A 27,462-nucleotide genomic window follows, 5' to 3' on the forward strand; every position below is an offset into this window, starting at 1 on the left:
GAAACGACCGGAGAAGCGGAGGGTAGCTCGGTCGGTGCAGCTTCATCCACAACCGAGCAGAATCAAGGAGAGGAGAGCGAGAGCACATCTCACCTTCTCATCCGCATTCACGGATATTTTAGCATCTCCTCTTGTCCTCCATCCGTCAGTCCAGCTTCTTTTTTTTCTTCTGCTTGTCTTCCCTCCTCTTCTTGGGTATGATGATGAGCTCCAGCCTGCTGGAAAACCCGGTGCAGGCGATTCTGTACCTGCGGGAGCTCACCACCATCGTCCAGAACCAGCAGAGTCTCATTCAGACTCAGCGCTCCCGGATAGAGGAGCTGGACAGGCGGGTGGACGAGCTCATCGGCGAGAACAGGCACCTGCGGGACATCAGGGTACAACAGCAGCTTCCTTACCATCACCACCTTCACCATCACCCCGACCCCAGCTGCTTTCATCAACACCACCCCCCTCAGGACCCCCAGCTCAAGACTAGTGCAGGATCTCTGCCAGACCATGCGGCTGCACCAGCACAGGTCGACGCGGCTCCGGAGGTTCAGTCGTTGCCTCCCCAACCTATGGACCCGGGTGACATGCAGCTGGTTCCGGCAGACCCGTCTACTGTTTCCCCGGTTGAAAGTGACCCAGAAAACAGCGGAAGTTGCCAAAGCTGCCGCTCTTTGGTTCCGATGACCCCCACAACCCTTTGCCGATCCCTGGCTAAGAAATCAGAGTGAGTAGAGGTTATGTGGTTGTTTGCATATTTGTGGTGTCTGTCCTAAAATAGCCCTAGAAATAGAGAATATATATGGTAGGTTATTCAAGAGGGTTGGTATTTGCCCATTTTTAAAACCTTCTGATTTTTCTGCAGTAGCCTATCGATCTAGCGTAAATTAATTTCCTACCTTGGTTACAGTAGCCTAGCTGTCTTGAATCCTTCATATATAGTGTGTAGCATCCGTCAATGCAACTGTATAATTTGGGGCGTGCACGCGTGCGTGTGCGGGTCCTGCAGATTGAGAGGCGTTTAATTAATGAAGGCGCTTGCAAATTTCCAATTTTCAGCTGTGTGTCGGCTAAGGACTGTGCCAGAAGAGGAAGAGGTGGATTATTTAAATGAGAAACTGGATCACGATCACTGGATCATTACATAACAAACAGCTGTGGGCCTATATGTGTGTGTGTGTGTGTGTGTGTGTGTGTGTGTGTGTGTGTGTGTGTGTGAAAACACTACGTCACAGCTCGAGACAAGAGCAGCGATGATGACACACCGCGAGTCGCTGTCCGTGGTGCTGCTGGTTTCTCTATTAATTACTGCAGGGGATCTGTGAACTCTCCCGGGACCTCTGGGCCTCTGATGTTGCTGTGTTAGATGAGACACACGTGCACATACACACACACACACACACACACACACACACACACACACACACACACACACACACACACACACACACACACACACACACACACAAGTAGAAGACACACACCAGCACCCCCTGCTTGGCACCAGAACCTCATAGTACATCAGCACATCACCTAATGAGAGAAAACCCATCTTTCTCTATTTCTCCTCCTGTGTGTGTGTGTGTGTGTGTGTGTGTGCGTGTGTAGTTCCTAAGTCATATCCCCGCAGGAGTCCTGATTGGTCTCTCTGGGACTCCACACCCACTGATGGGAGCAACTCAGAACAGAGGAGGAGTTGAGAGGAGCAGAGGAGTGCAAAAGGGGCTACATGTATATTAAAAAAAGAGTTGTTGATATTGATCCAACAGTGAATGATTCGACTACCTTACCTAGCCTTACCTGGAACATGAGTTGTACCTTCTGGAGAGTTTACCCTGTGGCAACTGGAGTATTTGTTATTATTTAAAAGGAATCAGTGTAACACCACTATTTCGTAATTTAAATTAGTTTAACTGGTGAGAAAGAAATTACAATAAAGTAATTGTTATTATTTTATTGTAAGCCATCCAGTTGATCAGAGTTATTGTAATAAATGCTCTTCCTGCAGTTGCTGATTGTGTGTCCTTTAATACAACCTTACATCCTCACCTGGCCATTGATTATTAAGTCGCTCTGGATAAGACCAGTAGCTTAACACCTAATTTATAGTTTGCTTCTGGCAGGCCAGGCAAGTGAAGGGGAGATCAGGCAGTTTTCTTTGACCTGCAGATCAAGGCTACTTTTGGGCTACGTACGGTTGGATGTGAGTATGTTTGTGTGTCTTTCTTTGCATTGTTATCAGTGTTGTCACTGCACATGTATGTGTCCTATGACAGGAAAGGCAGGCTCCTCTCCTCTGCTCATTCTCTGTCTCTCTCCAGCTGAGGCTTCTATCTGTCCCACTTAGCCCATGGAGCGAACAGTAATCAGCCATTCTCAGGAGAGAGAAAGGCAGAGAGATGGAAAGTGGGAGAGATGCACGCTCAGTCGTTGTCTTTGATGGATCCCTTGGAGGTGTCTAGAGGAAGGAGCTTGAGGCTGACATAGGAGTGGACCACTGAAAGAGAAGGAGGCTGAGAGAGATGGGGGCAGAGAAAGTGGTGAAAAAAGAAAAGGGGGGATTTCAGTACACAGAGTGAGACAGGTACAGGGAGAGACCAAAACAGAGATGATAATAAGGGTGCATTTTGGGTAACTGGATCCTCAGTTTCTATCTTGCTGGCAGACAAATAGATAGGTTGGACATCAGAGGGACAGGCTGTGGCATCCTGTGGCGCAGTGGAAGGTGCACGCAATGTACTGGCAACGTTTTGAGTCCAAATGGAGCTGATCTTGTTTCATGTCAACCCTCTTTCCTTACTCTCTCTACTGGATACTGACTGATGAAAAGCACTGCGTTTAAAGTACTCTTACAAAACAGGAGAGAAGAGAGGGGTGGTGTGAGGAAGGACGGGGCACAGGGAGAGCGAATATGGGCCGACAGCAGGAGGCATGTACTGTTGAAATATTCACCTGTTCTCTTTGTAAGCGTTGTTGGAGCTTCTGTGTATGTCTTGTACACAGATGGATGGACCCACTAAGTGTGTGTGTGTGTGTGTGTGTGTGTGTGTGTGTGTGTGTGTGTGTGTGTGTGTGTGTGTGTGTGTGTGTGTGTGTGTGTGCGCGCGCTCAGGGACCGAAGCAACCTGGCCTTTTCCTCAGGGCTGAACTCTTTTGTATCAGCCTGACAAACAAAATTCAGATCTTATACAGGTGGTGTATTTCATTTTATTTGTTATCTGGCTCTGGTCCTGGTGTTTGAGAACTGGAGAAGGAAAGCAGGTACTGCACTCAACACCCCACTTGGGGCTCCAAGAAGGCTCTCAAAGTTCTAACACCAGGGTCAAGAACCACAGCAGAAGTGCTGCTAAATGGAGAACAAATGATTCATGTTCGAGGATGGATACCCGAATCGAGTCCCGACAGGACCCGACGGTACCCGACGGTACCTGACGGTACCTGACGGACCGGGCTGGGTTCGGACAGATATTTAGAAATGATGTTCGGGTTCGGGTCGGGCTCGGTCACATCAGCGCATTTTGAACATTTTAAATTTCAAAAAGCTTATTATGTAGGTGCGGCGCGCGCCTATGCTAACGTGCGCTTGTTGCCCTGTGTGCGCTGATGCCCTCATCTGTTGACATTTCCGAATTCCTACAGTTGCTTAATAAGAGCGGGCTTTCCACACAAACAAACGTATGTGTCATATGAGAAAAAAAAACGAGATTTTTAACTGTATGCTCGGACTCGGTCCCAACCTTCACGGGCCGGGCTCAGACAGAAAAATGCGGCCGATCCGCACTGTAATTCATGTATGTAGCCTACAGTATGTATGCGTATGTCAGTAGGCCTATAAGAGGTGTCAGTGGTTGGGTAGGTGTTACAGATGGACGAGTATCATTCATAGAAACCAACTGTGAGGAGTATTGATCAGAGATAATACAAACAAACAAAAAATCAATAAAATAACATCAGCGTCCCTTTAAGTCTGTGGAAGTTGCGGTGAAAAAATAGCTTTTTATAGCCCAGACTGTCACACCAAGCCTCGCACTGACTCTGACTGCCTGTCACTGTGGGTCTGTGTCATGAGCAATATGCTGAGCCCAGGTCAGAAGACTTGCTGTAGCGTAGCCATGAAAATTCACTGTCAACTGAATGCTTGCAGCCCATTGTGAAAGGATCTAAAGTGACCTGCACTCACACCCACTAAAATAAAAAATACCTCGAAGATATTCTTTAAAGTCATGATCATGCTTATTTTTATGTCTCTGGTGGTGAAAGGTGTCCTGCATCCAGAAGATCAAAGGGTCCATCACTGCAACAACTTAAACATGATGTGATGTTTTTGTTCTTTTCACTCTAAATTGCTTCAGATAAAAGCACCAGCTAAATGCCTAAAATATGAATGTAAATGTAAAATGTATGAGAGAGAAATGAGAGAGATGAACTTAAGAAGAGACAGAGCAGGAAACAGAGCTGGTGTAACCATCTGTCCAGATTGGGTTTGGGAATTCTGCGCAGTCACTACAGATCTGATGAGTTGGAGGTGAGGAGGCATGAACAAGCACATCCGGACACGCAAAAATATACTTTAAATACTCACACTAAATCTAAATGTTTTTCAGTCTTGAATTGACCTACATAGGGTATTTACCCCGGGATCAGTGCCAAATTGTAAACAGAACCCATGGAAATAATCCAGAATAAGTGTAATGGGAGTCTTTTCAGGGTCTTTTGGGTTGTTGGACTAAGATTAAACATAAGGAGGAATATGGAAACAAGGCAAACATCCAGCAACGGCCAATAATAACTGAATGACATGCTGTCCTTCCAATTCTGTCTGCTTCTCCTCTTTCCTCCCCCCGTTTGCTTACCTCTACTCCTCTCTTGTCTGCCCTTCAGGAGCGAGACCGTGCTGCATCAGTTTTGCTGCCCCGCCCCTGAACATCCAGAGGCTGACACCACTGGCTCATCCGGGTAAGACGAGTCACACACCAATCACAGACACTTTTAGTCCCACAATTTTTGTCTCTGCAGTTTTTGCTCCTACTGCTCCTAAAGTGTGCTCCTTCAACCATTGAAAACTTCCTGTCTCTGTATGCACACACACACACACACACACACACACACACACACACACACACACACACACACACACACACACACACACACACACACACACACACACACACACACACACACACACACACACACACTATCTGTACATGTGTGTCATCTAACTGAGTCATGTCCACACCCAGGCTTTTAATCATGCTCGTTAGTGCATGTACAGTTACTGTATGCCAGTGTGAATTGGGGTATTTATGGACATGTGAAGCCTGGAGTTACAGTGAGAGAGTTGAATGCTCCTTAACAACCTATAGATCTTCCAGCCTCAGGGGTGATTCACATATAGAGAGACAGAGAGAGGGGGTGAACTGATTTGCCACTGTAAAAGAGCCCATGGCAACCCAGTAATGATGCAAGGGCTGCCACTACCATAGTAACTGGAGAATAGAACTTTGAGGATCTAACTGTTTCCACTTTTTCCATCTGTTTCTGTGTGGGCAGCTTGTCTGTTTGTTGTATGTGTTTGTTCATAATTCTTTTTTGTGTGGGGTGTGTGAAGGCATAACTTTTTACTTGGGGATGTTTGTATGAGCAAAGCTCTGTTGTAAAAAATGTTTCTCAATGATTACTTTTTTCCCTCTGTCCTCTGAAATTTCTCCCATCGTTTAATCCTCTGTTCTGTTTCTAAATCCAGTCTTTCCCAGTTATGTCTACTTCTACTGTGTCTTCATCTACTGTTGTAGCTTTACCCCCTTGTGTTGTTTGTTTTTGTATGCATCACCACTTATTATCTATCTGTCTGTTTATTTCTCATCCCTCCTCATCAAGTCTCTCATACAGTGTTTATTAATATCACCATCTGTCTGTGTGGAATCCCTCTCTTTTCTCTGATCTGATGATTTAACTATCATCATCTACACCCACATAGTCCTGATTGGATGAGCTAATGGCACAGCAGCAGCAGACAACCACCTGAGATGATGAGATGTAGAGGAGCCGTGTAACACCGTAGCTCATTATTATTGTGTGTGCCTGACGGCTGCAAACCCGCCCCACCTCTAACTGTCATCCACTGAATCCGTCAGAGCACGCAAAACTCCCAGAGATGTCACGAGAACTGCCTCTAGTCTAACCTGCCGTGCCTTTTCTCGCCTGTGTGTGTGTGTGTGTGTGTGTGTGTGTGTGTGTGTGTGTGTGTGTGTGTGTGTGTATGTGTTGTCTGGCTGTACAGTACTATAAGTCTCTTAGGGACCTTGAGAAATGCGATTTGACAGATGTTCATTTATCTTCCACATGACGTCACACATGCTGGCAGAGCAGGAGTGTGTGCTTGGTATGTTTGTTGCCGCCCCGTATGTGAGCATGTGTGGGGGATGTTTGTGTGAAATAGAGAGAGAGAGAGAGAGAGAGAGAGAGAGAGAGAGAGAGAGAGAGAGAGCGAGAGAGAGAGAAAGGGTAAAGCGACCATATCATTATGGAGGCTTTTGCTGTCCAGATGCATTTATAGCTCAACTCTTGCTTTTAAATCCTCTAATGTATTCTAATGTACTCTAATGTATTCTGATGCCGTGCAGGGGCTTGGCAGTGTTTTCATAGAGTTTTTGATCGAGACAGCCTCCAGCATGCACACATCAACACAGTCTCTGTACTGTATATCTTCCTGTTTCCTCTCTGTTTCTTTCTCAGCCTCTGGTTCCCCTCTCTTCCCCTTTTTTTTCCTCTGTCTATTTTCTCTAACATTATCTCATGTAAAGACACGACCAAGCTTCTCTAGCCTTATCTCTGATTTTTTGCTGGGGAACGCAGAATATTTGCTCAAATCAAAGAAAACAAAGAGGAACTTTAGTGATGCACTCATTATTTAACCATGAACAGGCTTTTTAGTCCCCCCAGTCCTGTTTAGCACTAGTCCCCTTCGTGTAAAAAATGATTTGAGTAAGCATTATCTGGTAGGAGAAAGATTGCACAAGCACACAACATCACACACACACACACACACACACACACACACACACACACACACACACACACACACACACACACACACACACACACACACACACACACACACACACTCTCATAATTGCACACCATTATGAACCTTTTAGGGTGTAATCATACCTCAATGCTTATGTCAGTCTAGTCTGGCTATATAAAAGGTGCTGAATGGCAGTGTTTTGTATCTTTTAGAAGCAGTGTGATGCCACGATGTTGGCCACTACACTTTTTTATACACCAAAATAAACAAAGCTTAAGTTGTCCACAACAGATCTTTGGTAGTAATTTGCTAAAGTACGCCTTACATGGCATTCACAAATAATTATGTAATGTAATAGAATATTGTTCTCTCTGTGGACAGTACCTGGGATTATAAGTGAAGGATGGGATGCTCTGCCAGGGGCGTTGGGCACTGGGAGATAGCCTCCACAGTTGGTTTTGTTTTGAGTCAGATTCAGGCCGGATTCAAACATATCTTTTCTTTTTTTGCTTCCAGCTGCTCTAGAAATGATCGAAATCGAAATGATTTATTAAACATATGTTGAGTAAGATTTGTTTGATTTATTACCCTACATTTTCTGCAAGCCATGTATGACTTTGAGGATATGATAGTCTGTCTGTTATTGTCTCGCTTTGCTGCAAGTGTTACTGACTTATTCTCCTTTTATACTGTAATGATCCTAGCAGTAGAACATAGAAAATGGTATAAAACAGTATTCCATTTCTAAGTAGGAAACTCAAAGTTATACATTTCCACTGAAATGTTCACCATGGAAACATCCCGCTTAGTTGATGACCTGACACTGCGATAACAGCAGCGTTTTGAAGGTTAGGGGGAGGGCTGATAGCTTTCTGTTCTTATTTCCGTGGCAGTGGACAGATGCTGAGCCTGGAGGATGGGACGTCCTCTGGTGGTGGACAGAAAGTGGAGGGCACCAAGAGAGAGGGACCCAGTGAGTATGAGATCACCCTGGAGAATAAGAACAAACAGGTATGTCTTTTATTTTCCAAAATGTTGTGTGTGGGCCCGTAATTAGGCACATAGTGTGGGGTGGAGTAAATGCTGACTCTTCTACCTGTGTAAGCATGAGGAGGTTTGTAAAGGATGATCATTTGACGTTGTGTCTTGCATGACAAAAAAGATTCCCATTCAGATCTATTTCTGTCTGTGTTGACATGAAAAACAACACCAGCAATTTCACTGCCACAGCAACAGGAAAGTGAAAGATGCTAGGTTGTCATGGTAACAGCTAATAACTGCTTTTGGCGGCTGGAGATGTCTTTATTTCTCATACTAAATTGCGAGTGTGAGAGTGTGTGTTTTCTCCATATGTGTGTGTGTGTGTGTTTTCTCCGTGTGTGTGTGTGTGTGTGTGTGTGTGTGTGTGTGTGTGTGTGTACATGCACTTTTTGTGGGCGTGCTTGTGTGAGCACACACACACATACATACCCAGGCACATGTGTGGCTGTCCTCCTTTTTCTCCATCTCTGTCTCTTCTTCCCTCATCTTCCACTCCCCCTCCTTCGTCTCCCTTTTGCTGAAAATATAGGAGGGCAACATTTTGGAGAGACTGAGATTTTGGGATGAGCTGCTTTGCCAACAAACAGAAATAGGCTTGTGCGGGTGTTTACTTTCTATTCATTTTCTCAAAATCACCTTTGTCACAGTCCATCAATCCTCCTTACCATGGCCCTTCAGCCAGTATTAGCAGTTGAATGATGATAGATGATGTTTACTTTGGTTCTAATGCCATAAACCCTCACCGGTTTTAAAAGAGTGGACAGACAAGTAAAAAGGATACTTCTAAGGGAAAAAGTGTGAGTGTGCATTTCATGACTCAGACAATGCTCAAATTCTTTTAATCTTTTGTAGACATCGGCACAAAATGGCATCATGATATTTGCCTGCTGGATGAATAAATATTTTTCAATGGCTGCTGTGTGCTTTGCAATATGACTCTTGCAGTGTCTTCAGTGAGTTTGAGAGCCTTGTAAACATGTTTGATATTTAAACTCACTCCCCCTCACTCTCTTCCTATGCCCAGATAGAAGAGTTGGAGCAAAAATATGGAGGCCATCTCATAGCGAGGCGGGCAGCCCGTCGTATCCAGACGGCCTTCCGTCAGTACCAGCTCAGCAAAAACTTCCAGAAGATCCGTAACTCTCTGTCGGAGAGCAAGTTGCCCCGGCGGATCTCCCTGCGCCATCCCAGCCCTTCAGGCCGAAACCGGAACACAGCCCAGAGACACAGCTACAGTCTGCATCCTGGAGGAGGACAGATACCTTTACGCTCTAAAACTCCTCCTCCTCCCCCGTGTCGCTCCACCTCTCTGCCACCTTCTCCTGCGTCTGCCCCAGCAGCTGGTCGCTCTCCTGCCCCAGGTCCAGCCCCACCTCAAGCCCCTGGTCAAACACTCACACAGCTGGAGGACTGCTTCTCTGAACAGGTGAGTGTTTTTATTTCATGTTAAAGCTCCCATAAGTTGATATTAAGTAGGGATGCAAAATGGTCAAATCAAGAAATAGGGTTTCATTAACTTCATATAGTTTTTAGCCAAGCTAGCAGCATGGCTCTCAAAATGGCAAAGTCAGTCAGTTGTCCCACCCACCATTGTGGTCCAGACTGAAAAATCTTCCAAGAGAAAATAGAAGTTTGCTGTTTTTGAACTGAGAAGCACCTTGTTCAGCTGCACACTGAGGAAGATGCATGGTTTTAAGTAATCAGTGGATTGCCATGAAATTCTGTTCAGGCGTTCATGGTGCCCAGAGGACAAATCTTAATAAAATTGGTGATCTCTGCTGTTTCACCTAGTGCCATCGTCAGGTCACAATTTAAATTTGTCCACTCATACCATCACCCAGGCAAATACTTAGCAGCGTGACCTGGCCTTGTATCTACATTTAGACTGCACTACATTGGCTGCCCCCACTGGCTTGCTAGAAAGCCATGGTCTTCATACGATATGCAGCATGGGCCAGGGGTCAGACGCAGGCAGCTGCTAAGGTCTCAGCCTTGTACATGTGGTGCAAGCTCTACCAGGTGAGCTACTGGGACGCCCCTGTTAAAGTGTAATTTTTTCATCATCATATTTGTAGCTTCATTCCTTGGCCCAGTCAATTGATGATGCCCTTCATGGTTGGAGCTTGTCGGAAGGTGGAGACGGGAAGGGACTACTTATGGACCCCGGGGCCCTTTGTGCAGCTGCTGAGAGCGCTTGTCTGCCCCGCAGTGCCAGCTCACTGCTCATGGCCTTCAGGGATGTCACTGTTCACATTGACAGCAATAGCTCCTACACCATCTCCACCGCTACCACCACAACCACCACCTCTCTGGGCAATGCAGGCGGGGGAGAGCTGGGCAGCAGGAAGACTTCTGTGAGCGGGATGGCTGGGGGAGGAGATGGCCAGTTAGCAGAGGAGCCAGAGTTTCCTGCACCTCCTCCCAGTGAGGAGCTGGAAATGGCTGATCAAGGATCCAGGAGGGGCTCAGCAGTGACAGCTCTAGGAGGAGGAATGGAGGGGGAGAGCAGCTCAGACAGACTGGGGTCCACATCCACTTCTACCTCCACCTCAGCGCAGTCGAACCAGCAACCTGCTCAAATTTACACCCAGTACCAGCAGTACCATTACACTCATCCTCAGCAGATCCCTGGGGGGCCGAGCCCCGAGGCCCTGCAGGCTCTTGTCGTCTCTCTGCCCAGGGACCGCTGCCAGGATCCAGCCTCTTGCCGCTCGCCAACTCTATCCACAGACACACACCGCAAACGCCTCTACCGTATAGGACTCAACCTCTTCAATGTGTGAGTAGGCCAGCAGCACAACACACACACACACACACACACACACACACACACACAAAAGCACGCATACTGACACACACAGAAACTTGTAAAATATTTCTGCACCCTCTGGCTCAGGGTCCAAAGAGCACTGATTCCTGTTCATGTCTAACAAATCTTCAACAGCCCTGAAAAACTGCTCTAAGCAGCTGCTCATTAGTGTTTGTGATTGTTGGGAGGAGATGCATGTTCAGTGCCATCTTGTGATGTCAATGAAGAAAAAAAATAGATAGAGAGACGGGAGGGGGGACGAAGAAAGGAAGAGACAGAGAGATAGGAAAGAGGGAAAATGCAGTTGAAGAGTAGAGGCAGTCAAGGAGGTCATGAACAGTGAGAGCCTCTCAATTTCTATAAATAGAGCCCACGGTCGGCCTGCACTTATTATTAGTTAATACAAATTAAAGCAAATTAATTCATATGCATCAGTGACAAGTGGGTCTGATCCAGAAGTCCAGAGCTAACAGCTTTTGCGCATGAATGCACTTTTCCTTTCCCTCTTTCTCTTTGTGCACCCTCTTACACACACACACACACACACACACACACACACACACACACACACACACACACACACACACACACACACACACACACACACACACACACACACACACACACACTTTCTCTTGAATGCAGTGTTACAAATTTTTTTTCTCACTCAGGCCCCCACACCTATCTGCTTGAACGCACAAACACATCACACAAGCACTGTTTAACTCTTAACACTAAGTCTAACTCTGTTGGATATCTGCGAGCAGGAACCCAGAGAGAGGCATCCACTTCCTGATCACGCGTGGTTTCGTCCCGGACACGGCCATTGGAGTGGCTCACTTCCTGCTGCAGAGGAAGGGCCTGAGCAGACAGATGATTGGAGAGTTCTTGGGGAACAGCAAGCTGCAATTCAACAGAGATGTCCTTGAGTGAGTCCTCATTATTTATATATCCCGAAATATACGCATCACATATACACATGTTTGGGTTTCCTGTAATAAATCCAGTCATTGAATTTAAATCCCTTTGAATTCCCTATTGAATCTTTTCAGGTTTTACAAAATAATCTTTAATCAAGGTGCACTTGCTGTTTTAAAACTCAGGCTTTCTATCATAACTTCATAGTTTCCAAGCTCATGCTGCGATGAAATCATCAGGGTTATTCTCTCAGACTTTAGAAAGCTTCTCCAGAGCCACAGAAGTCATTATACAAGACATTTTCCCAGGCTGACTGGTAGTCCTCAGGACAAGTAAACTCTCCTTAATGTTTAAAATTGGTGGAGTGCCCCTTTAATAACTTTTGGGTTGCCAGATAATGAAAAATCCCTCCTCCTGTATGACACCCTGTAGTTCATCATGTAGACTCTATTTGACCACATCTGGACCAAAATCAATCTTATTAACATTTATAACTGTAGACTTGATTGATTCTAGTATCTTTATTAATTACCTTTATTTGATTAAAAATGAGAAACTTTATTTGCAGATTTAAAACCAGTTCTGTGTCATCTTTGTGTGGGCAGTGTGTTAAAATGAACAGTGTTTGGCTTCCCTCCGTGGTGCCAGTGCTTGAAGGAGCAGATCTCGGCAGACCGCACTGCCCACACAAAGATGACACAGAGCTGGATTCAAATCAACAAAGTATCCCTTTAACTTCATGACTCCCTAGACTTGACTTAGCAATCTCACCTCGAGGTCCATTTAGTCACTGTTGACATGACATGGTCCTCATCAGCTGAGAGCTGAGAGCAGAGTTTGCTTCATTGCCAGATATGTTCCTATAGGACATCTCATCAATGTTGACTTTAAAGTTAATGATCAAACTTTCTTCATGACCTTGGAAACAGCAGTTGAGAAAACAATCCTACCTCAAGGTTAATTTTATAGTGGTTCTGGATATTATATATATAAGTCTGTACCAAGGTCAGACATAAACTTTTAATGGATGTTTTGTATGTTGCTCTTTACTATTAAAAAAGAGAGTATATAAAAGATTAAATAAGAGATTAGCTATTGGAACCTAATCCCTCATTTACACATACTAAAAGACACACCTACACATAACACACACACACACACACACACACACACACACACACACACACACACACACACACACACACACACACACACACACACACACACACACACACACACACACACACACACAAACTCACGACATGTAGCACTTGCATACATAAATGCAACACATCCATGACAACATGCATTTACTTAATGCCTTAACACAAACCCTTTTTGCATCCAACCAGTTTAGACAGAGATCCAGGATAGAGGGGCTTTTTGCTGAGGTTGTTGCAGAGACTGTAGAAATAGGTCACTGCACACAAGCACAAGCACACACCCTTGCTTTCTTTCACTCAGAGACATAGACACACATGCATGAACACAAATATGCACACACACTTCTTCCATTGCTACAGCCTGCCCTCAGCCTTTCATGTACCTCTCTCTTGCCCCCTCGCTCTGTGCATTTCATTATTTCGCCCTCTCATCCCTCTCTTTCCTTTCCTCTTATCTTCCACTGTCATCAAACCCTGTCTTCCCCATTGATGTTTGCACAAAAGTGTGTGTGTGTGTGTGTGTGTGTGTGTGTGTGTGTGTGTGTGTGTGTGTGTGTGTGTGTGTGTGTGTGTGTGTGTGTGAGTGTGGAAACATGTTGTCTTTATGTGCGTCTTCCAGGTCAGTGGTTCCGTAATGGAGGTATGACTGTAAGAGGAAGATTTGCCATCAGCACTCGGGTACTCATAGTTTGCTGCACATGCACTCGCACGCATTTGCCACACACTCGCGCACACTCGCAACTCACCTTCTCATTACAGTGACACACTACAACTAAACCCAGTCTCTCTCTCTCTCTCTCTCTCTCTCTCTCTCTCTCTCTCTCTCTCTCTCTCTCTCTCTCTCTCTCTCTCTCCTTTCTCTTTTGCTTTCTTTTCTCTGTCCCTTAATAGTTGTGTTGTGGATGAGATGGATTTCTCAGGCATGGAGCTTGACGAAGCCCTAAGAAAGTTCCAGGCTCATGTTCGTGTTCAGGGAGAAGCACAGAAAGTGGAGAGACTCATCGAAGCTTTTAGGTGAGACTGTCAACTCACTCACAACCAGGCCTCACTGACTTAACAGGCTCTGGCTTCACTTTTTAACACAATTCAACACAAGAGTCCATCACATGACTGAGCAGGGCTGGTAAGAACTTTTTGAAATAAATAGACCTTTTGCCTGCAGCCAGCCGGCCACCTATGCAAAAATAAATAAATAAATATTTTGCAGTAACGTAGAAAAGTACTTTCTGATCTCATCTCGCAGCCTCGGGTTAGCAGACATATCCAGAATGGCATACTAATAGGGAGACTGTATAGTGTTGAACTGGTTCTGTCTACTCACTGTGACAGGCTCTGATGAAACCAAAGCTGTGTATCATTAATAGATTACACTGATTGCCTGTAACCTTTGACTAAACTCAGCAGTGTTTGATTGTCAGCCATTCACAGCGGTGATCTGAGCTGCAGGCAATCAGTGTGCATTCCATCGGGACAAAAGTAGATGCTCTATTTCACAACTTTCTTCCCCGGATGACACTTTCTGGCCAAATCTTCAGCTTCTCTTGGCCGTTTGTATGCGCATGACAGTTGGGTGTCCATTTCCATCCAAAATTACACATGAATATGTAAAAGTGCATGTTTGGTACTCATGAGGTTTTAGCCTGAGCTGGTTTTCTGCTTATTTTATCAGTGCTGCCTCTTGCCCTACAGTCACTAAAATGTATGAGCATATCTGCTAAAAAACCAAGAGGACCTTGAGATATCTACTGTAGCTTGCACACTCCCTTTGCAGCCCCTTTTGTGCCTTTAAGTGGACTGTCTAGCTTTGCCTCTAACAAACTCTTAAACAGAGAAATAGAAACTGCAATTGGTGCCTTATCCCCTGGCTGGCTCTGTCCTTGAAATGTCCAGGTAATATCCAAAGATTGCTCCCAGGACTAAAAATGCAATAAAAATGGCCATTATTGCTTTTTATTTCAGAGTGATTGGTTGCATTGCTGTGTACACTTAATCTCCCACTGCTGATAGGTCTGCTCTTTGCCCCAGGATGACCAACAATGTCACCACCATGAGTTGAGCCACTTTGAGCTCAACAACCAAGATGTCCTTCTGAATTAAACTAAGTTGCTTGTATAATTTAATGTTAGGGGAGTGAAATCACCATAGACAATGTACTGCATATTAATTGTCCTCCAACACATATCTGCATCTACAATGTGTGGCCTTTGTGTGTCTGAGCTTTGTCTGAGCCTCTGAGACTTTGATTTCAGACTGGCATTATTTTTGGTGAACAAATCCCATGAAAAAAACAAAGCCAGCAATATGTAAGCCCGTTTCTTTTGTACTTTCCAAATGTCTTCCACTGTCTAGTTTGGGACTAATTTCAGCCGCAGATTAATATACATTTTGTGCTCTAGTGAGTATTTACAGCAGCAGGACAGATTATGTAGGGTTGACTCAAAATTAACTCCAGGCCCATCATAATGTGTATCATTATAAAGGCAACACGTCACTCAATGCAAACATGTGGCTCACTGATGTGTTTTTATAGCTAAATATATAGACTGTCACCAGCCTTATCCATTACGTAAGGATGTGTGTGTGTGTGTGTTATTACTCCAAGCAAAAAATGTTGAGAGAAGAGCGGAAAAGGAGCAGTCATCATGACACTTCCCCTCTCTGCTTCTGATTTGATGGCCAATCAGAACACCCACTGCGGTCATCAGTTAATCACATCTCACTCAATCATACGTGCTGAGCCCCTGGGTGCAGATTACAAATTCATCAGCGATCAGAGACAACGCTCTCTCTATCTGAAGCTGCGAGTATAGGTCAGAAACCAGTGGGCTTTTATTGGGACAGCCAGACATCCGATGCCACGTCTGTTACGTAACAGTTGTTATGTCATCTGTTTGAAGCGTGTTGTACTCTTGTCATGAGTAGTTTTTTTATACGAAGCGGTATTTGTGCCAGCTGGCATGCAATTTTCATATGCAGATATGAAGATAAGAGATCAGGAGCTAGTGTTTAAATAAACTGGTTACATAAGACGGAGATCCACGCTTGAAAATGTGTGAATGAAGCACAAACACACACACACACACACACACACACACACATTCACTCAGCTGTTGGCTCACATATGCACAATCCATGCACATGTTCACATACACATTCACATACAGTAGATCTTGCCTTGCTTTCAGTCTTTGATGAATTTGCCGCAGAATTACATCAAGATGGCAAATCAGGAGGCTCATTTGTGCCTCTGTGTGTCTATGTGAGTGCATGTGCACATTAGATCTGTAGCACTGTGTTTGTGCTGAGCAGGATCTTTTCTCCCTCAAACAAAGGCATTGCTACTGAACTGGGCTGCAGTCGATTGATACCCTATGAGTACTCTGGCCTTAGATCTTGTGTGGGGTCTGGGAAAAGACTTTCTGGTTGTGCAGGTCTCAGATGTGGCCTCTCGCTTGCATATGCTCTGACAAGTACATAGTCCTCCGAAGCAGAGTAGCCCTCTGCATGTTTGCATCCTGCCTGGCTGCAGATAAAAGCCTCCCACCAATGAAATGGCCCACTTTGTAAGTGTAAGTGACAGTAAGAAAGATAGGGAGGGAGCTAAGGGGGAAGGCGGGTGGAAGGAAGAGTTTGTGAAGCCTGTGGGCAGCGATGGAGCAAAGCAAGTCCAAATGCGGCATCTCTGGTTCCAAAGCAGACTGGGCAGCCTTACCTCACGTAGGGCAGAGCCATTCTTTTCAAATGTCTCTTGTCTCCTGTCAGTCTCATATATGGTTGAGTGACTGCTCCTCACATGTGAGTAGAAATTACAGTCAGTCAGTCTTTGAGAAAGTCAGGAAATGGTGTAGCTCATATGCTGAGATATCAGCATTAAAATAAGTCTGAATGTGTCCATCTAACAGCAGGAATAAGCAACTTTTTAAAGGTCATTCTCTTAATTGCTTTTTTATAACTAATGGTTTGTACTGATCTCTTGTTACGATGCACCCTCTGATTTTGTTAGTTCGAGCTGAGAGGACATGCTTTGGGTTTTGGTATTGGTTCTGTGAGCCTGAAGACACAAGGCTGTTAAGAGGTATTTCTAATATTCAAGATGCCCTCATTGATTATAAATGTGGTGGACATAATATTAGAAACACCTCTTAGTAAAAAGCAGTATAATTTAACAGTATATTAGATAATATTAACATTTAAAGTTTCACAAAGGTATACTTTATTTTAGGACTGTATTAGACTGCATTAGTTTTAGCTGGTGTAGCCTACTTGAAAAACTGACAACTAAATGTGTTATGTCAATATGTCAGTCCAGCAGTAAAATCCAAATGTTTTTTTTTTTTTAAATCACGGTCCTCAGTTTATTAACATATTCACTCAGATCATGTTCATTTATTTTTGTGTTGCTGGAAATTTTCCCCACACAAGTCTGTGTGTACTGAATATGGGTCCTAATAATAACAGAATCCGGCTCGATTGGTTGTGATGATTTTGTAATAGTACAATGTACGTTGTTCTATTCAGTGTAGTGTGTAGATAAGGCCAAACAATATGATTAGTCAAGAATGCATTAAATTCACAACCTGGCCTGTGGTAAGTAACCTGGCAAATACTTTGCTATCTTATTTAGTTTGTGACATATTTTATTTCTTTGTATCACTCAAGTAAACCTTTTAGCTCGTACATGTGCTGTTATCATGTAAAAGCAATAAAACGCCTCAGGATATGTGGCTGGGTTGGCTCAGTGGGTAGAGCAGGCGCACATATACTCAGAGGTTTATCCCTCGCAGAGGTCCAGGGTTTGAATCTGACCTGTGACGATTTCCTGCATGTCTTCCCCCTCTCTATCCCCTTTCTCACTTACAGCAGTAGCTGTCCTATCAAATAAAGATGGAAAAGCCCAAAAAAATAATCTTTAAAAAAAACTCCTCAGGATATGAATGATATTTGAAAATTTCAATGATTGGGATTTTAATGCTGCTGATGTTACTTGCCAACAGCATATTTTTCCTTTGTCTATAATAGTGGTATAATGGCCAAGAATCCAGACCAATATTGAAAAGTAATAAAGAAATGTCGCACTTATGATATATATCTCTGATGTCCTATTTTTCCTTCACAGCCAGAGGTACTGTATGTGTAATCCTGATGTGGTGCAGCAGTTTCACAACCCAGACACCATCTTTATCCTGGCCTTCGCTGTGGTCCTCCTCAACACTGACATGTACTCGCCCAACATCAAACCCCAGCGCAAAATGGGCCTTGATGACTTCATACGCAACCTACGAGGTTAGTGTGTCCAAAAACATGTATGAGCATGTACAGTATGAGAGAGATAGAGAATGTGTGTTTTTATAGAGGCTGTATGCATGTGCCATCTCAGGGAACGTGAACTGACCCTGTGGACAGAGGTGGTATAATGTCTTGCAGACATTCAACATTTTTGGCAAGTGGTTTCATGAGCAGAGGATTTGAACATTGGTTATACATAGCAGCCACATGTACACACACATTTCCAACCTTGTACTGCAGATCATGAGGAGATCCATCAGAGAGATATACTAGAATGATAAGGAGGATGAAAAAGAGAGCAGAGGGGAGGGAAAGTCAAAGTTTTACAACAAGCACTCTCTTATCAATCTCACTTTAACCTCACTATCTTTCTCAACCCTCACTGTCTTTTGAGTGACAGCTTCTTGAAGTGAAGTAAATTACACAAAAGGCGGCAGCGGGTGCTTGCTTCCACTCACTACCATCAAGAAAACCATCAGCTGTGCAGGAGGAGATTTCTGATATCCTTGACTCAGAGCTCTGCTCCAGAGACCGTGGCATTGACCCATTTAATTGAGGCTCACTTTAGCATTAGATTTAATGATATGAGCTCAGGTTTCTCATCACCTGAGGCTCTCAACAAAGTCTCTGTCCAGCGGTTGAACAGATACATACATTTACTCCAACCAGAGCTTAAAGAATATAAGTTTGCCTTTTATTTGCACCTTCAGTTAATAGAGAAAAAAAACCCTACCATAAAATAAATTTCAATATCTTTTTTCATATGATATCAGACAAGTCTGTTGTAATTTGTGAGCTGAATAGGTTTCTCCTTAAGCTGAACTGCAGGGACAGACTGCAGTTAGGATGTCCGTGTGTTGCTCCACAGTGACACAATGACAGCACACATACTGAGATAAAAGCACATTTTCTCATTTACAGCTGCAAAACCTACACTGAAATAAAACTAATTTGGCTATAACATCTTCAATAAAAATTATATGAGCCTGCAAAGTCAGTTTATAGTTTGGATACCCAACTTCCACTGTGGCTTTTGCTGAGGATCCGCACAGTAAAATTATATATTTGACAATCAACATGTGAATAATAAGCATTCATAAAATGGGGGCAGGGCTTACCTTTATAATGACCACTCCTACTTTTTCTGACCCTTGTTCCCTCAGGTGTGGATGACGGAGCAGACATCCCAAGAGAGATGGTCGCAGGCATTTATGAAAGGATCCAACAAAGAGAGCTCCGCTCCAACGAAGACCACGTCACCTATGTGAGCCGTGTGGAGCAGTCCATCCTGGGCCTGAAAACTGTGAGTGATATTCGCCTTTATGTGCAAGTCATTCCCTTACATCTACTTTCAGTGAGCTGTACTTGTTTGTACTGTCTCCCTTTCTCTTGTGTCATGTATTTCTTCGCTGCAGTCTGTCCTCTGTACTATCTGTCATCTCCATCTCTTTAATCTCGCCTCTGTAGATCCTCGCTGTGCCCCACAGACGTCTTGTTTGCTGCTGTCGTCTGTTTGAGGTGCCTGACGCTAACAAGCCTCATAAACAGAAACTGTCCCAGCTCCAGAGAGAGGTCTTCCTCTTCAATGACCTGCTGCTGGTGAGGAACCTCTATTGTGACTCAATACTCAATGGGGGAACTCAATGGGGGTGGCAGTACGGACCAAAGTACAGCACCAAACCCCCAACCATCCATGGGCAGCCACTCTTACATCTCTCCATTAGTGCATGTATGGATCCTGAGCATGTGTGTAATGTGTGTAAAAAAAAAACTGTACCAACAGAGCAAAAAAAAGAAGTGAATTCCCTCTTGCGGGTAAAGGCATGTCTAATACAGTAGGCTACTCCAAATATGCAACTGCAACCACATTTTATTGCCATTTCATACATAATCATATATATATGTTAATTCATCCATGTACTGTGTTATGTGTCCCTACTGTAGATCCTGAAGCTGTGTCCCAAGAAGAAAAGCTCAGCCTCATACACCTTCTGTAAAGCTATGGGTCTTCTGGGAATGCAGTTCCACCTCTTCAGCAATGAATGTGAGATGCTATTTAGCTCCGCTGCAGTTTATTCTCAGTACAGTTCCACACTGGCGCTGGAAAAATGTTGAGCTAACTGTCAGAGCCATCAGCAGCATTGTTGTCTGTCAAGCCTTGATCAAGACACAGACTTTGAATGAATTGCTAAGGGGGTCACCAGTGAAACAAAATAAACACACCATTGTCAATTTATAGTTTCAGGAAAGTTGCTTGCTTGCACGGATTATAGGAAGTATTACTTTAAAAAGAAAGCATATTGAATCATTCTTTGAGCCGTCGTCTATGGTAAAAGAATATTCTAATGTAACTGACCCTGCAATGGGCACCAAACTTGAGTCAAAAGAATAAAGTATAAATAAAGAAATCAATAGAGCTTACAAATGTGGAGGACCTTGTATACTATATCTTCCATCTGTATTCAGGCATAGTGGTGGTTTGAGGGAAATGCTAACATCAGCGTGCTAGCATGCTTACAATACCAATGCTAACAAAATGATGTTTTGCAGGTATAATGTTAACCATGTTTAGCATGTTAGCATGCCAACATTTGGTAACAAGTGTGGCTGAGACTGATAAGAATATAGTAATGTCATTAGTTTTGCAGGTCTTAAATCAAAGTATTGGACACATACAAAGTTTGACCTCATGGTAAGGAGATTGCCCAACATTTTACAATTCATGTTGAGGGGAACATAAATGTCTTTAAGTTAGTACATTTCTTTTCCTTTTCTTTCTTTTTTAAGATGATTTTTTGGGAATTTTAAGCTTTAAGCTTCCTGATATTTCTGCAAAAAAAGTAGCAAGCTTCAAGAAGAAGCCATTGCTGCCAACAGAAACACATTTGGTCATTAACCTAAAAACAAAAGTTTTTGCAAGTATTCTTAGCAGCAATATGTTGTGAAGTAAAAACTGAAGTAAAAGTTGCAACACTCAAGTGCTTTGAAAAATCCTGCATCCGTTTTTAGAATCAAAGTCATGGTGAAAGCGCTTTCTTTTTCTCTTTGACACGTCGGGGTTTCTCATCAGACTACGCCCATGGCATAACCATGCTGAGCCCGTTTACCTCAGAGAAGAAGCAGCTGGTGAGTTTCTGCTCCCCGAGCGGAGAAGAGCTCAGGAAGTTTGGAGAGGAGCTCCGAGAGGCTATCACAGAGGTCAACGAGATGGAGCAGATACACATCCAGTGTAAGTGAAGCACACACACTTCAACATCATGCAAATTCAAACAAACACACACTGTACCTTATATGGCTGGTTGCAAATTTTTTTTGTATTGTAGGGGAATTGGAGAGGCAACAAGGCATTCAGCCACACGGCATACACACCAATGGCGGGCAAGTGGACACACACACAGGACACGGATCTCCCTCAGGTGCTGGTTTTGTTCATGCAGCATAAAATGAATAATACAGCATACATTAACTCATAACAATGCATACATTACTCAAGGCAATGTAGAAAATAGGACAACTTCATGGAAGAGGGATGCATGAAAAAGCCCACAACAGTGAATAAGAAAATAAAAAAAGGAGTGGATGATGATCAGAGGGCTTAAGGTTTCTGTAATTGTCAGGTTTTTATTATTAATGGGTTAGTTAGTTCTAGCAAGTATCTTCCCCTAAAACCACAAATTATAGTTTTGGAGTTTCTCCATGTGCCCAGGTTAAAGGTTTTTGTATGAAGTAAACACACAAGACACATGTCAAATAGTCAGCTTTAAAGTGCTCATATTGTGCTTTTTGGCTTTTTCCCTTTCTTTTATTGTGTTACATCTTTTTTGTGCATGTTATAGGTTCACAAACTGCTCCAAACAGCTCTATTGTAGTCCAGCCTTTACTTCCGTGACAAACGTGCGTCACTTTGTAACACACGTTATAATGCTCGCCTAGCTGCTAGCGTGGCACGCCCTCATACTCTTCTTCTGACTGGCTGGTAGTCCTTACCTAGGTACTGCGCATGTGCGACTCCCAACAAAGATGGAATAGAAGTGCGATGCCTCACTCTGTAGCTAAAACGCACAGGGTGAAAAGAGGAGCTGCAGCAATGTGCAGTACAACAACAATATGGTGTTTTTTGAAAATGAAACCATGTAAACCTCTTCTGATATAACCTCTAAATACAATTATGAACCTGAAAATGAGCATTATATGAGCACGTTAAAGGTGGTAGTAGGTGGATTTTGTAACCCTTTGGCCAGAGCCAGGGTAGCTATCAATTAGCATCTTACTTTCAGAAAAAAAGCAAATAAGCCAATCCCCAAATGCTGAATATTCATTTAAACAAATGACAGTCCCCTGTGAAGAACTGATACTGTTTTTAAGATTATGTATATGAAGCCTAAATCTTCCTGTTGACTTACAAATAGACCTGTTTCTCCCCACAGGCCAACAGGATGTGTACGATAAAACCGGCAACAACAACACACTAGAGGTAAGTGCAAAACCCACTCTTGCCTCCCTCAGGTAAGTGCTTGCATCTCCTGCTTTGTGGGTGTGGTTTTGTATGTGAGTGTGTGTGTGTGCGGTTAGATAGGGACTGTGCCTCATGCGGAAAATAAAGTTTGCTTTATGCTTTGCTTAAAAAGAGCTCTGCCTTAGGCACATCCCCACTTTGCAGCCAAGGATACAAAGGCCGCATAGAGGGGTCTGCTGTAGTGGCGCTACAAACAGTCTCTTTCTATGCCTCATGAGTGGATCAGCAGCCACTATGCTCGCCATTCAGCATCCTTCTTTTATCAGCTGCTGCTTGCCAGCTGCACTGTATAAGCCTTTGCAAGCCACCATAAGCCTGGCTGGCTCCTAGAATACCATCTACAAAGCCAGATAAGCTTGATACTGTTAACAGTCTGTAGAGTGTGTGTGGGTGGGTGTGCGTCTGTAAAACTAGCCCTTCCTTTAACTAAGCATAGATGATAGAGTCTGTTTTCCCCCTTTCCAGTTTTCTCTGTTTTATTCCTTTACCCATTATTTTCCCTCTCTCCTGCCTCTCAGTAAGTCCTTCAGAGTTGTAAATAAGTGTGTTAGGGAGACACCACGCCCTCGGTGTCACTTCTCTCCTCTCCTGACACTCCCTTTAACTTTTAGCTTCTCATTCTGACAATTATTGACCATGTTTGCACGTGCGCACACATAAAATCCAAAACGTTCCCACCATGATCTCTGACCAAAATCTTTTCTTATTCCACTATCCTTTTCTCTTTCTGGGCTGGTGTGTGTAAAAACATGATTGAAAGTGTAAATCATGTAAAAACGTGATTGAGAGAAAAAGAGAGAGAGAGTGTGTGTATTTTGCATGCGCTCGCTCTGCATACTACCTACCTGCATGCCTGCATGCCCATGTGCGTAACACACCAGAGGGCTGCGTAGAGGCTGCGTTCAGGCTGGTAACTCCTCATGCGTTCTCTGACTGTTCCTAAACTAGGTGTCAATTCACAACAGGCTGCAGACCTATCAACTGAGCCAGCCCAGCATTGAGTCAACGCCTCTGGCCCTGGCTGCGCCACCCGCCCTGCTCAGTCCCATCCAGCCCGGAGAGCTTCGCCCAGAAACACTCATCCAATGCCAGCAGATCGTCAAGGTGATTGTCGTGGACCAGAGCGGTCGAGGGCGGATGGAGGCCTTCCTCAGCCAAGGCCCTGCTACGCATCAGCTTATCCAGTCGGCCATGTCCACACCTGTGCGCGTCAGAGAGGGGGACGGTCCTCAGCCTCCTCTACCGCCTCCCCCTCCACCTTACAACCACCCCCACCAGTTTTGTCCCCCTGACTCACCCATGCCCCTCCACCACACCATGCCTCTCACCCGCAGGCGCAACTCCAGCGGCTCCCGCAGCATCGTCTGAGTCGTCGGCTACTCTAAGAACCCTGGGCGCCAGACATAAGCCTCACATTCACACACAGCAAAACACACATGCTGGAGTAGTAGACGACTCACTTTGAATGGTGAGATTGAAGCATCGCTAAAAAAAAATAGTGAGGAATATACTGTGTGAGACGAATAAAGGGACAAAGGAAAAGGAAACCAACAGGACTCTATTCATAGTCTTGACTGAGTGGTGTTGTTTTTGAACATATAGTAGTTTTGATGCCATTTCTGAAAGACAACTTTTTTCTCTTTCTTTTGTCTCCAACATGTCACCCGGTAGCTGACGGTTGTCTGTCTAGATTTCACACTCTTTAAGAGATCTTGTGATTTTTCGTCTTTCGGGATATTGATGTTAAGTTCACACCTCTTTGTTTGATCCAGGGTTTATAGTATTAGATACCGCATTCAGTGAGGAATCATTTTAGCAGAGCTTCTCCTCACTGCAATCTATTTTGTCCTCATCGCTGCATAATGTGAAGAAACAATTGTAGCAGCTCATTTGTTTCCTTCATTTTCTAGGGAACAGATTATCAGTATGTGAGGAAGAAGGCCACGAAAAAGGTAAAAGGCTCTAGGATCTTTACCCTGTCATGTACAGTATAGTGCAGTAAGCAAGGACGTTGCTACTCACTAAACTAACCTATTCCCACCTCCTGACGACAATCATATTTTTTTGTGCTTCATTGTTGTGTGTTTTGCTAAACTTGTGTGAGCAGATATCTTCACAGTAGTGTGTGACTGGCGTTTTGCTCTCACAGAGCTCAGGAAAGGATTTGCTGCACTGTAACATATATCTGAGTTGTACTGAGAGCAGCGGGCTTGTGTAATGTGTGTTCAGTCTGCTTACTCATGAGCAGCAGGGAGTTGGGCCGGTAATCCAAAACAAGGCTAAAACAGCCAGATGGAGCCTTTCTCTTCCTGTACATTTACTCCTAATGGGTTACCTAGTGTGACTATTGTTTTTACCTTTAGATTTAGGCAACATCTGTTCCCAGAAAACTCTTAGCTTTAGATTAAAAATGAATATAAATTGCTCGGCACAGGGTAGACCAAGGTCACCTCACACAAACATCACTCCCCTCTCACCAATTATATTTTTCCTTGCACACTGAAAATTCTATAAGCAGAGAAGCATTCCTATACTGAATGTTAATCAGGGGGAAACTGAAGTTGCCATGGATAATTATTGATTTCATCATCGCGTAGTCGATGGTTCGAGCTTGAGCCTGTTTGTACAGCAGATCGCAAATCATCCGACTGAGACACACCGAACAAGTCTTGTACCTTTTGCACCACAGAATATATTGGATATATTGTAAATAGATTATATAGATTTATTCTGAAAAAGTGATTGGTTTGCTCAGTGTGTGTAGCTACGTATGTATTTGTACAGAGAAGAATCTAGTTTAAAAAAAAGAAAGGAAATTATAGTTATTATAGCTATTATTATTATTATATCAGGGGGTGTTCTAAATCCTACTGCTACGAGAGACAGGAAACAGGCAGCTTTTATAGAATACACTCCAGTTACCATGGTAACACACACTGATATTAATACAGATCTACATTCTTCATGAAATTATACCATGTCATATTATCATAGGATTATTAAGAGATGGCTGTGTCACCTGTTAAGGTGTGTAAAGGGCTATGCTGTATTGGTGAATACGTGCATTAAATCACAGGTCATGCACACACACACACACACACACACACACACACGCACACATTGCATACATAACCACACACACTGACATGCACATAGCTGCCAAAGCAACAACAAATCCAGCTTAGATTCCCCTTAGAAACTGCTTGATTTCTCAAGTCAGCAACCTCACTTTGTTTACTGTAAACTCTGACTGACTTGTACTCTACAGCATGATATAGTTTTGTTTTTTTCATTTACAGTACACGGGGGTGAGGGGGGGGGCGGAGTTTGATTATATGTTTGTATCATTATTGCCAGGGCATGTTGGGTTGATTGATGTCATTTTCTCCCCTCTCTCTACTTCCTCCCTCCTTTCTGCCCGACCCCTTACCCCCCCTCTGCCTTCTCCATGGTTGTCATGGAGACGCACCAATCTGCATCCTCACTGTGGAGCACTGTCATTAATCTTTGCACCCTCACCATATTTCTATAAGGGAGATTTCTTAAAGATCAACATGTTTACTAATGGAATATTTCTAATTTTTTTTTCTGTTCGAAGAGAATGAAAGAATAAAGTAGTTTTTACTCTCGGTCCTGGACTGTATGTCGGTGTGCGTTGACGCCAGAATCGTCTCCACAATGTCTGCGTCTGTAGCACTCCCAGCCTCTCTAATGAATGAATGTGCTCCAGGTGTGTGAGGAGGACGGTGGAATGAAGGAGCTTATGGGAAATCAGTCATAGGTGTTCCTGTGTCCTCCCAGCCCAGCCGGTCTGAACTCATTCATTAATGGACGAAAAAACAATATTGAATCTGACTTGTACTTGTGGAATGTCAAGTTGTGTTGTAGTGAGTCTGCACGTGTGTGTGTGTGTGTGCGCGCGCACGCATGATTAAGAGTACCTAATTTTCCGTGGGTGCTGACTGAGTCTATCCTCTAAATAATGAAAGGAGCAAGTTGATAATTTCCAATTTCATATTGCAACGACAAAATGGCTACATTTGATGCAAGAGTCTCATAGGAAAGTGTTTTAGCTTTAAGTGTTAAGGCCAGAAAAAATGCAAGTTGCTTTTATTTTGCAAATCACTCTTGAAGAAAGGATAAACAAAAAGGAAATGCTGTCAACACTTCGACATAGTCAGAATTACAAAGAGACTGAAAGAAAAAAAAACAACATTTTGGCCGAATAAATTATCTTACAAAAACATAAATGATATCAACGTAATACAATGAATACAATACACAGTGACATCCATTTGTGCAAAGTACCTGTAGTCTTACAGATAGGATAGAGCTCTCACAGTCAGCTCATTGCCTCGCTCTTTTCTTCCTGTTGTTTCTGAAATTCTTTCTCCCTGTCTCCCTTTTGTTTCTCTCACTCTCTTTGAAAACAAGTGGACAAGAGGTTCATTAAAGGGATGACTGTGCTGCGAAGTGGGTTGAAATGGAGCAACAAAGTCTTAGTCGACTGACAGATCGTTCAGTTCAAACTGTGCTGTTCGCTTCCTGTTTCTTCTGCTTCTCCCTCTAACCTTGTGAGGTGGAGGCAGTCCAGTCCAGACTCTGTGCACAGGTCGCCTCCCAACAAGTGTCCCTCACCACCAGGCAAAGGTGTTCCTCAGTCAGTCTTTACATAGTGGTTTCTTCCCATTCCAGCTCAACATCACCTGAAGAC

At 43.8% G+C, this 27,462-nt stretch overlaps 2 protein-coding genes across 5 annotated transcripts in view; one reads left to right on the forward strand and one right to left on the reverse strand.

The window, feature by feature from the left end:
* Window positions 1-26,386, forward strand: iqsec3b (IQ motif and Sec7 domain ArfGEF 3b). 2 transcript variants are annotated; one of them, XM_039808525.1, is made up of 15 exons: window positions 1-715; window positions 4,870-4,944; window positions 7,909-8,026; window positions 9,081-9,482; window positions 10,132-10,835; window positions 11,633-11,794; window positions 13,838-13,960; window positions 18,063-18,229; window positions 19,396-19,535; window positions 19,700-19,831; window positions 20,177-20,276; window positions 21,303-21,461; window positions 21,556-21,648; window positions 22,660-22,706; window positions 23,697-26,386. In XM_039808525.1, exons 1-15 carry the CDS (start codon window positions 198-200, stop codon window positions 24,114-24,116), a joined length of 3,360 nt encoding a protein of 1,119 aa, XP_039664459.1. In that variant the 5' UTR covers window positions 1-197; the 3' UTR covers window positions 24,117-26,386. The 2 variants fall into 2 exon arrangements, with proteins under 2 accessions (XP_039664459.1, XP_039664460.1); XM_039808526.1 differs by having other exon boundaries at window positions 23,714-23,883.
* Window positions 26,387-26,841: 455 nt separating this feature from the next.
* The window catches only part of ptprq (protein tyrosine phosphatase receptor type Q), a 42,064-nt gene continuing 41,443 nt past the window's right edge, over window positions 26,842-27,462 (reverse strand). For all 3 annotated transcript variants that reach the window (XM_039808523.1, XM_039808522.1, XM_039808524.1), the window contains one exon: window positions 26,842-27,454. In XM_039808523.1, the coding sequence (XP_039664457.1) occupies window positions 27,417-27,454 (38 nt within the window). In that variant the 3' untranslated portion in view covers window positions 26,842-27,416. The remainder of the gene's footprint in view (window positions 27,455-27,462) is intronic.

Source organism: Perca fluviatilis, chromosome 8, assembly GCF_010015445.1.
Source record: "Perca fluviatilis chromosome 8, GENO_Pfluv_1.0, whole genome shotgun sequence".
Taxonomy (NCBI): Eukaryota; Metazoa; Chordata; class Actinopteri; order Perciformes; family Percidae; genus Perca; species Perca fluviatilis.